General features: G+C 42.3%; 2 protein-coding genes across 4 annotated transcripts; both read right to left on the minus strand.

The window, feature by feature from the left end:
* Nucleotides 1-1,079: 1,079 nt before the first annotated feature.
* LOC112876022 (D-amino-acid transaminase, chloroplastic) lies at nucleotides 1,080-5,516 on the minus strand. Of its 3 annotated transcripts, none has more exons than XM_025940054.1 (6): nucleotides 5,234-5,516; nucleotides 4,160-4,215; nucleotides 3,425-3,603; nucleotides 2,577-3,250; nucleotides 1,494-1,568; nucleotides 1,080-1,334 (listed from the first exon to the last, which is right to left on the minus strand). In XM_025940054.1, exons 1-6 carry the CDS (start codon nucleotides 5,427-5,429, stop codon nucleotides 1,237-1,239), a joined length of 1,278 nt encoding a protein of 425 aa, XP_025795839.1. In that variant the 5' UTR covers nucleotides 5,430-5,516; the 3' UTR covers nucleotides 1,080-1,236. The 3 variants fall into 3 exon arrangements, with proteins under 3 accessions (XP_025795839.1, XP_025795847.1, XP_025795855.1); XM_025940062.1 differs by having other exon boundaries at nucleotides 4,160-4,212; nucleotides 5,234-5,512; XM_025940070.1 differs by having other exon boundaries at nucleotides 1,080-1,568; nucleotides 5,234-5,429.
* An 8,765-nt stretch (nucleotides 5,517-14,281) lies between these two features.
* Nucleotides 14,282-18,088, minus strand: LOC112882897 (gamma-secretase subunit APH1-like). The gene is made up of 6 exons (XM_025948455.1): nucleotides 17,848-18,088; nucleotides 16,902-17,057; nucleotides 16,724-16,809; nucleotides 15,693-15,818; nucleotides 15,339-15,466; nucleotides 14,282-14,735 (listed from the first exon to the last, which is right to left on the minus strand). The coding sequence occupies exons 1-6, from the start codon at nucleotides 17,958-17,960 to the stop codon at nucleotides 14,592-14,594; spliced, it is 753 nt and encodes a 250-aa protein (XP_025804240.1). The 5' UTR covers nucleotides 17,961-18,088; the 3' UTR covers nucleotides 14,282-14,591.
* Between the last annotated feature and the right edge of the window lie 571 nt (nucleotides 18,089-18,659).

Consider the following 18,659-nt stretch of genomic DNA (forward strand, 5'->3'; position numbering starts at 1 on the left):
ATCTAAGAAATATCAATTAACATTTAAAAAATAGCATTAAATGAAAGATCGTGATTTTAGAAAAATTTCTAGAATAAGAATCATTGAATTTGGTGTTCTTACGAGGGAGAATACCAATTACAAACTTGAACCCGGATTAAAAAGAGAAAACTGAAGTGTACATATGCATGTGGTCTCCATCTCACTTCACGTGGCATCATTTGTACAAATATGTTGGGCTGCTGGGCTGGGCTGGCCTAGCTCGCTGCTGGGCTGCTGGGCTTCCCGCTTGACCAGCTGTTGGGCTTCCCGCGCGACCGTGAAGCTGGCTGGACTGCTTGGGCCAAATTTGTCGCTGGATCAAAACGAGTTCGAAATAAAACATGAGCACATCTTGTTTAAAAGAAAAATACCAAACATATTAACGAATGATAGCACAGCTCATTTGTAAGGTGGTTAATTGTCTTCCTTATGGCGGGTTGGAGTCCCCCTTGGCCAACTTAGTGGTTAGTTGGTTCAGTGATCGACTCCTCTTTTGGCCATATTTTTGCCGAATTTATTGACGAGCTAATAGATGTGACACTTGCTAGTTGTCATGGAAAAATAATAGCATTCGTCACTAATATATCATTGCAACAATTTATGACGATTTGTGAATGGTCTTAGTGACGGATATCTTTTTCTCGTCACTAAATCATATTTTTTTTAGTTTGTTAACTATAAAGTATTTTTCTTTATCATCATTGTGGTTTGAGCGTGATATCAAATTCATGACGATTTCTATTTTCATTCTATGATGTTTTTACAGGTTTGTTACAAGAACTTATCCAAATTAGAGCCCATATGGGCTATTTGCAAATCTATGATGAAAATTTATAAATTATCATAGATCTTATCTGTTTATGACGTTGTTTCGAAAACATCACCGAAAATTTATTGTGCATAGGACTTCTTGTAGTGCTTTGTCGAATCATTAGCAACAGGGATGATCTATCGTTGGCCTTTCCTACTCCTTTGCCGGTTGCTTGCCAGTGATACAAGGTTTATCGCCGGGTCAACGGAACATCCAGGGAATAGGGATGATGCGTAGAGAACAGGGATGAGAACAAAGACTAATTTTTATTTACTCGATTTCAGAATGACAAAGTTGATATCGGCATATACAGCTTGACCTGTTACAAACGGACTCCACAATTGTAATTGTAATCTAAACTAACTCCTAACCAATATTGCAAACTAAACACCGACTAGACAGCCTCAGACACCATCCTTCTTGGAGTGTAGGACTATTGTTTCATCTTTCGGCGATATTTTTGTACAACCATGACAAGGACCAAGCAATATCCAGCGAAAAACTATAATAAGGACTAAGGAAAACCTTAATTGTAGAATCCAATTTCTACATTTTATATGAATGAGCTTGGAACTCTAATAACCGATAAATCATTGTTCATGCGTAACCTTATATAAACATAAGTGAAATTACAAAAAGTTTTAGTAAGGGATGTGGATACGAACAGATGGCGGACCAGATCTCATGTCCTCAAGAATGAGGCCATAAAGTGCTTGAGCTATTGGACCTTCTTGTCCTGTGAATAAACAACAAAAATAATTAGTATTTGAGCATTTGATATATACTCCAACTAAAAAATACTCCCTCCGTATCAAAATATTTGTCGCCATTGACTTTTTCTTACAATTTTGACAATTCGTCTTATTCAAAAATTTATTGCAAACATACAAAAAGTTAAGTCATGCTTAAAATACCTATAATATTAAAGCATATCACAAACAAAGTAGATGGTATTTATATAATTTTTTTGAATAAGACGAATGGTCAAAGTTATAAAAAAGTCAATGGCGACAAATATTTTGATACGGAGGGAGTAGAAAAAAAAAACAATTTGTATTTTGCTCTGTGGAGTCACAGTAAGCCAGTGACATGGTTAAAAGCTTTTTAACCTTTGTTACCAAATATGATACCTATGTTGCTACTGTTATACACAAAACTGTCAACCACATCAATTTATCATCTATTGAAATATGTATGTGGGCGATCTTTTTATCTGAGCCATTATAATCCGGTTCCTATATACTCCCTCCGTCCTGTAATATAAGGCATTCTAGCAATTTTAAGACATATTAAGGAAGAGAACAAAAGACGCATGTACCCTGCGAGAGCTTTTAGTTTACCAGCCATAATTAAAGTTGTTCCTAAAATTAAGCAAGGGAGGAAGAAATAGAAAAGGTAAGTATGCAGCTAAAAGCCTAGGAAAATTAAATGATTTCCTTTAATACTTGTCCAAAAGTACTAGAATGCCCTACATTAGAGTATATGGATAGATGTTTGTTTTTATCTGATTAATTTGGAAATTTCCTTACATCTAGGCAACTGACTTCTCCAACAAAACTAAAAGTGGCTGATGAACCTGAACAGTCTACCAATCTCTGGGTGGCAAAGTGTATTTTCACACTCCAGACCTATCTAATTTCAACTTCATACACAGTAGAGCATAGTTAAGTTTTATTAGACTTCCTGTTCACCATTGTTACTTTTGAAATGCGGTATGTAATAAGCATGTAGAACTGTTCCTTACCAGAGCCAATTATCTGATCATCCCATTGAACAACAGGTTTGACAAGAATGCCACTCCCAATAAGCATCATTTCATCAGCTGACTTCCCTTCCTGAACACTCACATTCCTTGATATTATCCCGCTAAGCCTTCCATCAGCTACTAGCTGCTCAGCCAGGGTCAAAACCCGCTTTGCTGTGCACCCACTGAGTATCTTGTCAAAACGGGGCATGAGAAGCTCCTTGTCGGCCGTCACAAAGCCAACATTCATATTGGAACCCTCTGCAACGAAGCCCTCATCATCCAACCAAATACTAGTAAATGCACCATTTTCTTCGCCTTCCACCTTCGTGAGTGCATTCGGCAGGTAGTTCACGCTTTTCATGACTGCAAACTGTGGAGACTTTATCGGTATAGATGACGTCACCACTTTGCAGCCTGCTGGTACTTGTAAGGATGGACTTTCAATAACAACAGCATAGAGGGCTGGGTTGGCACAGCCAGATGAAGATAACTGGAAGTCTCCAGGTCCAACAGACAACCAGTATCTGAGTGATCCTTGAGTGCAGTTTGATGCACTCACAGTTTGAATAAGTATGCTTCTAATTGTTGAGCGATCAAAAGGTAATGGTATTTTGGCCATCAATGCAGACCTCAGGAAGCGGTCAAGGTGCTGTTCTAACTCGTAGAGGTGACTGCCAGTAATATGTCAGTTCAGAAAATAAGATCATACTGATGTCTCAATCAAAATTTCAAAGAAATAAAACAAAAAAGGATGCTGCTTTCTTATTTGCTCTCTAAGTTTTGTGGATCACATGCACACAATAAAATTATTGTGTAGTTCATATTTACATTATAGAAGAGCTTACCCATCCATAATAGCCGCAGTATCAAAAACCCCGTGACCTCTATGAACCATGTGATCATCGATTGGTATCACCATTGCAGAAGGATCTTTTGTAATTCCACCAAAAATACTAGAGTACATGGCCATGTAATTTTGATTCCTAGCACCAGACGCTTGGAATGTATCAAGCCTTTCAGCAACCTTGAGGGGAAAAGTTATGGATTTAAAGACATGCAGTATATCATGTTTGAGTTTTGACAGTATAATGAAGGAGAAAAACCTATTTTAACCAATCATGTAAATATGTAATGAAGTATCATGCAGAACCATGCCCAGCTTCTACAGATATAATGAAACTATTCCAGCATGGCTGAAGGTACAACTGATAGATGTTTTAAAGGAATTGATTCAACATTTACAGTGTTTAGGTGCAGAGTTACCACTTTCCAACTATTAGTCATATAAGAAACAAATGCTCAAAACAATCCAACTGATCTGAACATACTGTGGCTGTAACAAATGGTTCTAAAAAGACCACACAAAAGGAACGCGGTTTTTATCAGCATGCTAATTATGGATACATGATGCACAATTGTGCATAGGTCAAATAGGAATTAATCAAGAAGAGAGCATAATCATGAAAAATAAGAATCTCTCGAAAGAAAAGAAGCAACTAACCACTGTGTCTTATAAATGTTATCTAGAGATGTCAATTAAACCAGTGCCACCGAACAATATAAAAGACAGGAAAGCCCACCTCAGAGAAAGACAAGACAGGGACATTGTTTGGATTGATAATAGTCCTTGCCGCTGCTGCATGGCAAAGATGATCTTTAGTTCCAGGAAGCATATAATTCTGAGGTTTGCATGGTACACCAGTGTCATTTTTAGTAGTTAAATACATTTAATTTCGTAATACATGTCTGTTCCCCCCGCACCCTCCTTCATTTTCCCTTGTATAATGTACTGAAAAAGCTATCATATGAGAGAAACACAACAATCTAGAGCATATAAAAAAAATTCTGAGGACAATTTTATCAGGATTTTGCTGTTCTTTTTTCATCTAGAAAATAACTCAGATCAACACTAAAGAACCAAAGCTGTTATCCTTCCAGAAGTATCTAAAATAATTTAAAGTTATGAAAAGTTGGGTCACAGCCACAGATACACTCTTCAAAATACAATCTTGTGTATGCATTTCACCATTTTTCAAATTATCCAACCATTTGCAGCCCACCCAATCAACAAGAAAAGGACAGGGAGTCACGACGAGTTGGTAGCAATTCTATTATCTTCAAATTCCCACACTTGACAGAAGGAGCCGGCCTCCAGTCACCATCACTCACAGGATCATCATCAAATCAAGCCACCAACAAACCAACAACTGAAGTCCCCTGTCAGCATGAACTCACCCACTCTCCACCTAAAGAACACAACTAAATGCCTCTGCGCACTTGGAATTATTCAGACTCCATCCGGAAATGTTTACAATTACACATATCCCGAGGAAAGACACGGCTCGCTCGAGTCTTGAGACCTCGGCAAAGAGGATTTGCGTAAATTCAGCAACGACAAGTCTCCCTACGACTTCAGAGATGAGTGGGAATTCTGTAACAAAAGTTCTCATACACGAGACGAAATGAAATCAAATCTGCACGCGAAATCTACAGGGTCTCGACCGAATCACCGCGACACACTTCTGAAAACTGATGCAAATTGCTACAGTATTTGAAAGTAGAAACAAACCTGGGCAGAACAAAAAAAACGTGCAAGTACGCTATCTCAGTATCTCTACAGCCCTCGAGCCGGGCTCATCGCAGGGCACACTCACCGGCCTTGTCGGAGCCCGTGGCGGCCCTGGCCACCGCCGCCGCTCCCCTCGACGACCACGAAGGGGGGCCTGCGGCGGCCCCAATCGACGGCAGCATGGCCGTCCTCCGCGGCAGGCAAGGGGAAGAGCGAGGCGAGGGCGAGACGCGGTTTCCGGTCGCTACCGCGGCCGCCGGAGTGGCGGGGATGTTGGCCATCGGATTCTGAGAAGTGGGATGGAGCGAAACCGGGCCGGGGACGAACTGGTGAGGACTGAGGAGGCGGGCGTTTCCTCTCGTGCTCGTGCGCTGTCCGAGAGAGAGAAGACGGCTCCGCTGTCCTAGGCAGACGAGGATCAAGGGCAGCTCTTCCACTGACGCGTGGGCCAGCGGAGAGGTGGTCCCACAAGTTAGTGGCAGAACTGCACGTCAGTAACTGCACGGGAACTCCGTCGGCTTTCTGCTTTGTCTTGTCCTGGTGGGCCCCACGGGTCACTTGTCGTCAACTGACTTCCCCGGGCCCGGTGTCAGAGGCTTCGTTGGAATTGTTCTCCAAAACCTACGAAGAAATGCAGTAGCTTCATAAAGCCGTATTCAGGGTGTCACGTTGATGATCAAAATAGTGATGGTCCAAACAAGGCTCCGGGGGTCGATGGTTTCAATGCTGGGTTTTTTCAAACTCATTAGCAGCCGGTCAAGTCCTGTGTTATCAGCGCAGTGCTGGGTTTTGTGAATGGAGGGGATCTTCCAGGTGAGATGAATAAAATCCTCCTTATTCTTATACTAAAGGTGAGCAATTCGCAGGACTGTTATGGTACCGGTCAATTTTCTTGTGTAATGTTCTGTATAAGATTTGCTCTCTAATTATGGGTGTTTTCAGACACTTTCAAGCCAACCAGGGGCATTAGGTAGAGCGACCCAATTTCGCCGTATTTGTTCTTATTATGTTCAGAAGATCTCTTCTATATGCTGAAGAAAGTGGGGCCTTTCATACTTATAAGCAGGAATGCTCCATGGATTTCCCATCTTTTATTCGCTGATGATTGCATGATTTTTACTCAGGCATCTAAAAGAGGAGCTGATCGGGTTGCTTCGATTCTGGAGGCGTACAACAAAGGTTCTGGACAATTGGTGAACAAGAGCAAGTCAGCGATCTTTTTTCTCTCCAAATTGTCTACAAGAAGCCAAGGGAGCTGTGCATTCGAGCCTTCAGATTCCAAAGAAGGCACTCGGCGAAAGGTATCTGGGGCTGCCAACTGCTGCTGGACGAGGCAACTCCGATACCTTTAATTATGTTCCGGCCCGGGTACATGGTTTCATTGGAGGCTGGGCAGAGAAAACATTGAGCTGTGTGGCATGGGAAGTTTTGCTCAAGGCTAATGCTCAATCGGTGCCAACATATCCAATGTCTTGTTTCAAGCTCTCCTTGGCTGTGTGCCGCAAACTGACGTCGGTTGTCTCAAATTATTGGTGGGGTAGCTCTCTAGACAACCACAAGATCCATTGGCAAAGGGGGAAGAAGCTGACACGGTCAAAGTGCCAAAGGGGGAATGGGCTTCAGAGATTTCACTTTGTTCAATCAGGCAATATTGGGAAAACAAGGTTGGAGATTACTATTGAAACAGGATTCGCTATGTGCAAAGGTGATGCGAGGGAAATATTACCCCAATGGCAATTTCCTCTCAGCTACCAGGAAAAGGCTGAGTTCGGAGTTCGGAGACATGGAGATCGATCTTTATGGACGTGAAGTTCCGAAGAAAGGTCTGATTAAGATTAAGAGGGTCGGGCCAGAAGAGTTCAACATTTGGCGGGATCACTGCATCCCTGGACTGCCATCTGTCAAGCCTTTTAGCCCGGTGGCCGAGTGCTGATGCGGAATTGGTGTGTGACCTCTTTGTTCATGGAACCCGTATGTGGAATGAGGAGTTGAGCGGAACTCTTTCATGCACTGGAGGAAGAAGAAACTCTAAACATCAAGCCGTCAGCAAACTCAGTAGAAGATGCGGTAGCTTGGGCGTTTGAGAAGAATGGTGTTTGTTGTTGCAATATTTGGGCCTAGCCCATGTAAATCTAAATAATTTCTATAAAATCTTAAATGCCCATTAGTGTATAGGTGCATGGCAACAAGTTAGTCCCACCTTGCTAGTGGAGGTGGAGGGAACCTAACTTAAATAGTTGTATGCTCTCCATGCTCTTGCAAGTGTGGGTGAGAGGAAGAAAGAATAACACGTGCATGCTCACTCGCCTCGCCGGGCTCGGGCGACGGGCGCGCGCACGCGATGTGCGCGTGAATGGTCCGCCAAAATCTAGGACCGACTCTTGCGGGAAATTGGTTTTCTTTTGCATATTCGTATTCTGTTGCGGCTGTAAAGAGCCGATCGTTCCCCATGATCGGCTCTTCAGTCTCGGGCGAAAGAGCCGATTGTTTCCTATGAATCGGCTCTCCGGTCTCGGGAGAAAGCTGTAGAAAGCCGATTGTTCCCCAGCGGCTTCCTTTTGCAAGATGACCGATGGAAAATCTGTAGTCGTACAGGCTCATGAGATACAGTGCATGGCTAAGGAGCTTGAGCACCTCAAGATCAACTTACCCGACAAGTTTGTGGCTGGTGGCATCATTGCCAAGTTGCCTCCTTCATGGAGGGATTTCGCCACTACTCTCAAACACAAGAGGATGGAGATATCAGTGTCTGATCTGATAGCATCACTTGATGTTGAGGAAAAAGCTCGGGCCAAGGATGGGCGATCTAAGGCTGCTGAGGGCCAGACTAGCGTCAACATGGTGCAAAAGTCTCATGGCAAAGGCAAGGGCAAGGGAAAAAAGACCAAGCCACAGCCTACCACTATTTTCAAGAAGAAGAAGTTCAAGGAAGGTCAAGACTATTTTATGTGTGGATCTACTGATTGTTGGGTAAAAAAGTTCCCACACCGCAAAGGAAGGAAGCCTTCACCTGAGCAGAAGACTGTGAACACGGTCACCATGGCTGGAGTGGAAACCAGTGGGTATAATTCTATACCTTCGGTTTTTTCAGTATTTCAATCTTCTAGTTGGTAGCTTGATATTGGTGCAAATATTCATGTGTGTTCTGATGCTACCTTATTTTCTTCTTACCAGACCGCTCGGGATTCTACCGTGATGATGGGTAATGGGTCGCATGCTACTGTTCGTGGTGTTGGCACGGTCGATCTGAAACTTACTTTAGGAAAGATCGTGCAGCTGAAGAACGCGCAGCATGTCCCTACTATCGGCAAGAATCTAGTTAGTGGATCCCTTTTGTGTAGGGATGGTTTTAAAGTAGTGATTGAGTCCAATAAATTTGTCGTGTCTAAGTGTGGATAATTTATCGCTAAAGGCTATGAGTGCGGAGGCTTGTTCTGTTTTTCAGTTTCAGATTACTATAATAAGTCCGTGAACTTAATTTCTGATGGTATAAATGAGAGCGATGCATCTGTTGGGCACTCGCGTTTATGTCATCTGAATTTTAGCCCTATGTTTCAACTTTCCACCATGAGTTTAATTTAGAATTTTTCTATAGTCAAAGGTTCTAAGTGCCATAGTTGCGTGCAATCTAAGAAACCTCAAAAACCTCACAAGGTGACAGAGGAGAGACAGTTGGCACCTCTAGAACTTGTTCATTCAGATATCTGTGAGATGAATGGCGTGTTAACAGAAGGTGGAAAAAGATATTTCATGACCTTGATTGACGATGCAACTAGATTTTGCCATGTGTACTTGTTGAAAACGAAAGATGAGGCTCTTAACTGCTTTAAAATCTATAAGGCTGAAGTAGAAACCCAACTTGAGAAAAAAGTCAAACGACTTAGGTCCGATCGTGGAGGTGAATATTTCTCTAATGATTTTAACTTATTCTATGTGGAACACGGCATTATTCATGAGAGGACATCTCCCTATTCACCCGAGTCAAACGGGGTTGCCGAAAGGAAGAATCGCACGTTGTCTGACTTGGTTAACGCCATGTTAGACACCGTTGGATTATCTAAGGTATGGTGGGGGGAGGCAGTATTGACTGCATATCATATCCTGAATAGAGTTCCCATGAAGAATAAGGAAAAGACTCCTTACGAGGAGTGGATTGAGAGGAGACCTTCACTCTCTTACTTGCGCACGTGGGGTTGTTTGGCCAAGGTGAATGTGCCAATCAATAAGAAGCGCAAGTTAGGATCTAAAACTGTGGATTGTATCTTTTTGGATTATGCACATCATAGCATTGCTTATAAATTTCTAGTAGTTAAATCTGAAGTGCCTGATATGCATGTAAATTCACTGCTTGAGTCTCGTGATGCTCCTTTCTTTGATAATATTTTTCCTATGAAAGACTCGCATGTTATATCTTCATTACCTCTGAATGAAACAGTGAATAGAACTCCTGAATCTGTTGAATTTTCTGAGCATGATGAACACACACTTGAATCAAATTATGAGAAGATTCACAGTGATGCTCCTAGGAGGAGCAAGAGGCAAAAGATTGCAAAGACTTTTGGTAATGATTTCACTGTTTATCTTATAGATGATTCTCCCAAAACAATCACTGAGACATTTTCATCTCCTGATGCGGATGATTGGAAAGAAGCTGTCCGTAGCGAGATGGACTCCATTCTCTCCAATGGAACTTAGGAGCTGGTCGAAAGACCGTATGGCTGCAAACCTGTGGGTTGCAAGTGGGTGTTCAAAAAGAAGCTTAAGCCTGATGGTACTATTAACAAGTATAAGGCTCGTCTTGTGGCTAAGGGTTACACTCAGAAAGAAGATGAAGATTTCTTTGATACTTACTCACCTGTTGCGAGATTGACCATTATTCGTGTTCTACTCTCCCTGGCTGCCTCGCATGGTCTTCTCATCCATCAGATGGATGTCAAGACAGCTTTCCTCAACGGAGAGCTGGAAGAGGAAATCTACATGACATAGCATCATGGTTTTGTAGTAGAGGGTCATGAGGACAAGGTGTGCAAGTTGTATAAATCTTTGTATGGCCTGAAGCAAGCACCTAAGCAATGGTATGAGAAATTCAACTCGACACTCATATTAGCAGGCTTTAGTGTCAATGAGTCTGATCGATGTGTGTATTACCGCTATGGTGGGGTCCAAGGAGTTATATTCTGTTTGTATATCGATGACATACTGATCTTTAGCACTAGTCTTGATGTAATCAACGAGGTCAAAATATTCTTGTATCAAAACTTTAATATGAAAGATTTTGGTGAGGCTGATGTTATTCTCAACATCAAGCTGATCAAGGGAGGGAATGTGATTATTCTTTCGCAATCCCATTATATGGAGAAAATGTTTAATCGGTTTTGCAATAAGGATAGTAAATCTAGTCCAACTCCCTATGATCCGAGCTTGATCCTTCGAAAGAATAAAAGAACTGGCAGAGACCAATTGAGATATTCACAGATGATTGGCTCACTCATATATCTTGCGAGTGCAACGAGCCCTGACATCTCTTTTGTTGTTAGCAAGTTAAGCCGGTTTACTAGTAATCCGGGAGATGATCATTGGCGTGCGCTTGAGCACGTAATGCACTATTTGGTGGGTACTATGGAGTACGAGATTCACTATTCCGGTTTTCCTGCAGTACTGGAAGGATACAGTTATGCTAATTGGATATCGGATCTAGATGAGCTGTATGCCACTAGTAGATACGTTTTCACTCTTGGCGGTGCTGCTGTTTCATGGAGATCATGCAAACAGACGATCCTGACGAGGTCTACTATGGAGGCAGAACTCACAGCACTAGATACAACTACAGTGGAAGCCGATTAGCTTCGTGAGCTCTTGATGGACTTACCTATTGTCGAGAAACCATTGCCGGCAATAATGATGAACTGTGACAATCAAACGGTGATTGTCAAGGTAGACAGTTCAAACGATAATATGAAATCTTCGAGACATATCAAGAGACGGTTAAAATCAGTTAGAAAAATGAGAAACTCCGGAGTTCTCACTGTGGGTTATGTCCACACTGAGAAAAATATGGCTGATCCGTTCACCAAGGGGCTGTCACGTAATGTGATAGACAATGCATCCAAGGAGATGGGTTTGAGACCTGTATAAGCTATTTTCCTAGTGGTAACCCAACCTATATGATCGGAGATCCCGTGAATTAGGATCTGGGAAGAACAAGTTAGAGGTTAGCATGAGAGTAACCTTTTATACTCACTCTTGAAGGATGCAATACTCTCGATTACTACATGACAGGTTGGTATTGGCCTTAATGTATTCTATTGGCTTTAATTAGCAAAGATGTTATCATGCAGAACGTTCTTGAAAGAATACACCTATGTGAGCCCGACTGTTGAACGGTCGCAGTCTGTGAGATTCGACTGCTCTATTAAGCTCATGAAGAGACCAGAAAGTACGACCTATATGCTCGAACCGCGAAGTAGCCTACTGGAGGTCAAGTATCAGTTTGACCGTAAGTGAAACTCATTTGCACAAAACTTGCAATTCAAGGCTTAGTCCATTGTTCAAGTTGTGAATGAGTGTAACTTGCTGTTCTAGATGGAAGTTTAACTTAACAGTCTCTATTGAAACACTGGTATATCAAACAATAGTGGGTTGAGGCAAAGTTATAATGATACTTTGAGATCTGGTGGGGGATTGTTGGAATATTTGGGCCTAGCCCATGTAAATCCAAATAATTCCTATAAAATCTCAAATGCCTATTAGTGTATAGGTACATGGCAGCAAGTTAGTCCCACCTTGCTAGTGGAGGTGGAGGGAACTTAACTTAAATAGTTGGATGCTCTCCATGCTCTTGCAAGTGTGGGTGAGAGGAAGAAAGAAGAACACGCGCGCGCTCGCTCGCCTCGCCTCGCCGGGCTCGGGCGAAGGGCGCGCGCACGCGACATGCGCGTGAATGGTCCGCCAAAATCCGGGTCCGACTCTTGCGGGAAATCGGCTTTCTTTTGCAGATTCGTATTCTGTTACGGCTGTAAAGAGCCGATCGTTCCCCATGATCGGCTCTTCGGTCTCAAGCGAAAGAGCCGATTGTTTCCTATAAATCGACTCTTTGGTCTCAGGAGAAGGCTGTAGAAAGTCGATTGTTCCCCGGCGGCTTCCTTTTGGCACTTTGAATCTTTTACGGATTTCACGTACGGAATTTTTTGGGACTCGTAACCAACTAGGTTTTTGGACTCCAAAACCCTAGCGGTTCTCCTGATAAATACGCGTGGGTGCCGCCACAGAAGAAGAGAGATAAAGAAAAACCTACAACGCACAATACGCCTCAACCTGCCTGTTGTGCCGCCGCGTACGCTACTTCATCCCGTTCGTCGGCGTGCACCGGCGATCGGAAGAGCAGGTCTCCGAAACCTCGTCCTCAGCGATCCTACACTGGGAGAGGGCAAATAAGGTTTTTAGGAAGCGCTCTGCGCGACTGCTCGAACACTTCAACATCGCCGTCCTCAACGTCCTCGTCGCCACGGCTCGTCTTCCTCCTCGTCAGTAGGGCGCGACTCGGCATCGTCAAGCACGCGGAGGTGCTGATCGTCGCTGTCATCTTCTTTACCCGGTTATTCCGGTCATCCTAGAAACGTACGGTTTTCTGTCCCTAACTATATCTTTCATACCTAGTATGATTTGGTTAGGGTTGATCTTGCTACTGCAATGTTATATCTTAAATCACTTGATGAGCATGTTTAGATCTGTTTATTTTCTGTACGCAATTTTTATCATGATCATGATTTATCTTCAAAATTTAAAACTGAAACACTTATTTTTCCAACATTTATTCAGTACGCTCGGCGTACAGGCTGCTGAAAAATGAATAAACTGCTACGGCTATGCGAAGTCTAGTGAAGGAAAGGGATCGGGGGATGACCGAGCTTGGGTTTGATCTAAAAACTGAAGGTGCCTCCAAAGGTGCGCGTATTCTGGGGACGAGCGCTACAAAATTTCTTGCCGTCGAAACTGGAACTAAAACGGAGGCACATCAGTCCGGAGAGTTACTGTGAGCTGTGTGGAGATCCAGAGGAGACGATGTTTCATGTAGTCTTCTCCTGTCCGAGGTCAAAAGGTTCTCGGGGGTGTGTGTTCCCATTTTACATCCGAGGACGTGGGCGATGGACGTTCTGCACACGAACATTTGCTCGGCGAATATGGCAGCAATGGTGGTCTGTGGTGCGTGGACGTTGTGGTTTGCAAGGAATGCCAGGCGGCGTTGTAGGAAAACTTGGGAGCCGGGAGCTGCGGTACGCTATATCTCCCCTATGTTGGAGGATCTTGCTTCTCTGAAACCACAGCTAAAGCCTGCTGAGCCTAAAAGGAAGGATACTTGGAAGAGGCCTGAACAAGGATGGGTGAAGGTGAATGCAGACGCCGCCTTTGATGCAGAAAACCATACAGGCAGCGCTGGGGTGGTCATCCAAGACCAGGATGGTTTGGTTGTGGCAGCTGCGGCAAGATGGCTCAACAATGTCCCGGATGCATTAACGGTTGAAGCACTTGCGGTGAAAGAAGGCCTAGAGTTGGCAAGTGAATGCGGCTAGGAGAAGGTAATCCTTGAAGTCTAGTGCAGGGGTTTGAAGTTGACACTTGAGGCAAGCGACGGCATGAGATCTTCCATTGGCGGTCTTTGTGTTGATATCACAGTTTTAGGCAGGAGTTTTGTCGATTTTAAGGTAATTGGGGTGAGTAGGGATGCTAATTCAGTAGCTCACAACTGTGCTTGTATGGAGTCAGCTACTGACCGATCTCACTTTTGGCTTGACGCTATCCCCGCTATCCTAGAGTGGTTGTTGGGATTAGCAGCCAAAGATTGTACTCCTATCTTGAATTAATGAAAAACTGTGATTCTCAAAAAAAAATAGTGATGGTCAAATGTCAGACAACTTATCAATAGTACAGCATTTTCACCGGCTCTGAAACATCCGGAGTTCAGGATGCTATCTGGAGTGTAGTACAAACCGATGCCAAGGGGTCGTTTGATTCAGGGATTAATTTTTAATCCGGATCATATCAACTATAAATGGAGACTAATTCACAAGATGAATCAATTAAACTTAACTAATCCATCATTAGCACGTGTTTACTGTAGCACAACATTATCAAATAATGGATTAATTAGACTCAATGGATTCATCTCGCGAATTAGCCTCCATTTATACAATAAGTTTTGTAATTAGCCTATATTTAATACTTCTAATTGGTATCCAAACATTCAATATGATGGAACTAAAGTTTAATCCCAACCAAACAGCCCCTAAGATCTTTAACTGAGCGCAACTCTGGTAAACCCTCTTGTGATCTTGTCCAACTATGCGACACCACTCAGCCTGAGTTTTTTCTTCTGTTCTACGCATGAGAAGATTAAGACACACACACATGGGGAAATTACATGATGTGAGGAACACTGGCGAGAGCTAGTTGCTGTTCAGCTGCCGATGCTGGTGCTCAGTTAACCTCCGGCACGCCACTCTCCAGCAGTACTGCAAGGTCAGCACAGCCGTGACCAACAACAGAGGAGTACCAATGAGGCAGCCCCCGGGGACGAGGTTAACAAGTGTCTGCAAAGAGCACATGGTACAATAACGTCAGGGACAAGTTCAGCAGTGCATTGTCACGGACAAAAGCAGCGAAATCATACAGAGCATAAATTTGACTTGGCCTATGTGTAAATGATAAAACTACTAAGTTTAAACCAAAATAGTACTATTGCGCACTTTACTAAGGTTTCAGGGCAGAAAATTCAATTCAAGTTTACACATTGTCATAAAGGAACCAAAGATTCCACTTTTGTTTCATATTACTTTAATTACTAGTAACCCTTTGGTATTTCGCATTCAACTTTCATCAATTCAAAACTTCATGTTGATTTTATGGAGCATAACTCTATCGATGCAAGTTTTTTTATAAAGAAAAGGTAAATTGGAAGGACCCAACATAAGTAGAACAATATTAAATCCTGCTACTGGATTCATGGTTACTGCTTCCTATGTTGAGGTTAGTAGAAAAAATAAATGCTATACACAAATGTATGAAAATAATAACAAAGGTAAACTTGTTCATGCATTATTCACGTTTATTAAGTGACAAACTAACAAAGTACATGATCTCCAAAAAAAAGTGACAATCAGCACAACAGAAACTAAACAAGACCTAGTTCTTACCATTACAGCAGCAGTCATATGAACAACTGGGACGAAGATTTGGTCACTTTTCTTTCTTTCATCGTATGCATTAAAAGCAATAATCATTGAGAATGTATGAATGACCAAGAATCCAAGTGCAATAAGGGCTGAAAAATAGCACATAGAGATAAAAGTGAATTTAATGCAAAACAAACTCAGGACATTGCAATTCAAATCAAATGCAACTAAGCAATATGCTGACAGTGTAACATAAAATTGAATATCAAAGCCGGAACAAACATTTTACAAATGTGTTTTTCCTACTAGAAGGAATTCTTATATTCCCTTCGTTGGTCAAAAGTCATATTACGGAGTAGGGAAGAAAACACGTGCCTGACGCAAGGAAAAATGGCATCTTTGAGCACCTTTCAACATAAAATGTAGCTTGACCGAATGCTGGAGTCAGAAGGCTGAGACAGAAAAAGACTGCATGAGCCACTCCATGACCTAAACCGCCAGCTGCACAAACATTTTCAAACAGAAGTGAATGAGTGGAAGGAATTATTGTTTGTGGCATCCTAGAATTATAGAAGAGAGAGCCAAAAAGAATGCTGCAACCAATTGTAAGCAAATGTACACCATTGGATTCAAAGTATTCAGTTGAGTTAGTAATGCAAGGCAAGTCTAAGTTTTTAAGGCTTTCTAGTTTGAAATCAACAATGGAGAAGAAGAGAAACTGTGTTAGAAAATGTTAGAGCACTGGCAAGCATTTATAAGCCTGTACAATAATGTAACCTTGTTGGAATTAGTCACCAGAAAATTAGAAGAAAAAAAATATGCTGGAGGATTATAAATAACATAGGGTGCATTTCTTTCTATGAAAAAAGAATTGCAATGTTGACCCTTCAACAGAACAGGGCATAATTTGGCAAATATACAAGCTCAACTACAATATGTATACATTCATTTGAATTTAGAACTCTGGGAAAAACACAAGGCAGCAGCAGAAAATTAATTTATAGAGTGAAATGCACATGGGCAGTCCTTCAATCTGTCATGAAATGTCATCTAGATCCATGAACTTTGAAAATGCATATTCAAGTCCTTGTTCAATGTGTCGTCCAAGTTCAACCTGCCCCAAACTGCTCCTATGGTTGCTGATGTGGCATGTCACTGTGGATATCTTATAATGACAACTCAAAATCATGGATGTATTTTGGGTGCTTTGGACCTAGATGACACATTTTAACAAGTTTATGGACCCTTATAAGCCATTTTCAAGTTCATGTACCTAGATGACACTCTGACGAATTTAAAGATCGCACATGCATTTCGCTCTAACTTATACAAATTGCTGAGCAAGGAAACATCTGGTCTTCCTTGAACAACAAAAGATAATTTAATCTTGTATCAGTATAACTTACCTAAAGAAATTAGCATCTTGTCTGTCAAACTAAGACGTGGCTTAGAAATTCTATCTGCAAAGGCATCTAGCATCTCTTCCATTTTCCTGGAAAAGTTATTTACATAACCACAGCACATAAGAACACTAATTATCATAAATGAATAGGAGAACATCAACTTCTATTATGGTTTACCTACTTGTAAAGCCTCCAAAACACAAGACGAGTGCCTTCTTGCAACGCAACAGATGTAATGATCAGAATTGCATATGCCCACCAAGTTCCTGATTTTATGGGAAGAAATCCCCTCCATATTCCCGAGAGGACTATCAAACTTATAAGCCAAAACAAGGTGCTGAATGAAAAGATAAGGCAAAAGTTAACATTTAAATCATGAGAACATCCTTCCATTTCGAAGTTTATAAGAAAACGTAGAATAGACTTTAGTATTTTAGGCTCAGACACTAAAGAACATAGGGTAGCCGTGCTGGGAAACAGGGGACTCACCCTAGTGCCAATCAAGGCCTGAAGCCAACATGGATAGAGAGCAAAATGGTTTCTAGTTTCCTTTGACAGATTTGTAAACAGCTCATTCAAACATAGTGGATCGAGTTGACTTATATTTTCTTTTCTTTCAAAATAATCCATTTTCTTGGGCACAAAATAATTAACCTAGGACACAGGACCCTGACACTCAGCAAGCTCTGAGTCTCCAACTAACCTAGGACCTATGAAGAGTATCATCTGCAGGATACTCAAGTTTTCAGGTCTGAATCCACACGTCTATACAAACCAGATTCACAGATTTTGCGAACAGAGAAGGTAAATCAAGGGCTCCAAACACTGAGCAGAACACGCCATGTGAGCTGACTATAACTAGCAGTATCCGGATCGAGGTCGCGAGCACCGAATCAACCAACCAATCAAAAAGAACAGAATCCGCAAGGAACTCCTAAACCCTAGCTCGACTAAACAAAGAGCCGGAGCCGGCCTTCCCCTCACGAATCCCCGAACGCCTCAATCAAATGCGTCCCATCTCGACGAAAAACTGTTCGATTCTACCAGCGCGCAACGAACGGCCTGATCCAAAGTTCCAAGAGCAACGGAAGAAGCTGAAGAAACAGGCGAGGCTTGGGAAGAGAGACCTGGAGAGGAGAGTGAGGACGAGGAAGGGCTTCCTGGCGACGACGCCGGCGAAGAGGGAGAGGGCGGGGCCCAGCGCGATGAGCGCATACCCCAGCCCCGCCGCCACAGTCATCTCTCTCCTCTCGCGGCACGGCCTCCGCTCGCCGCCGGCGGGAGGGGGAACAGGGCTTGTTTTGGGGGGCAGAGGAATGCTCTGTTCGAGACTTCGCGCAGTTTCTGTCAAAGTAAACTAACAAAGACTACAGTGGATTTTGGTCATTTGGTCCTGTTTAATACCACCTCGACAGTCCAGCGATTCGACGACCAACATAAGGCGAGGGCTAATTGCCAGCGCATCGCCGAACAGAGGCACAAAATGGTGGATCGTGAGGTCTAGCTTGTGGTACACATGCTCAGCAACCAATTTGAATATCATCGTGTGCATGATATATGCACCTAGCACAATTTTTTTAATCATTTCAAAGAAAATGAAATTTACTTAATAAACTAGGTTATTTGGCTACTTCTCTTTGACTCACTTATCTATAGTAGAAATATAGTATATAAGTATCTCCTTTATATAACCAATAATACTATACAATATATTCTGTACATAATCATATTAGTTTAATAGATTTGTGTCTAAGTTATGATTATTAGAATGGAATTCAGTTCCAAGATTCCAAATGGAGCCTAAGAAAAAATCAATCGCGACCCATACAGGACCTTGGACTGTAGCAACGTACGGGCATATTTGCCGGAGTCACTAATAATATGTCCAATCTTATAACTTTTTTTATCTTGAATTTTGGAATCGAACATGGATGGTGAA

The sequence above is a fragment of the Panicum hallii genome, chromosome 1 (genome assembly GCF_002211085.1).
Source record: "Panicum hallii strain FIL2 chromosome 1, PHallii_v3.1, whole genome shotgun sequence".
Lineage (NCBI taxonomy): Eukaryota > Viridiplantae > Streptophyta > Magnoliopsida > Poales > Poaceae > Panicum > Panicum hallii.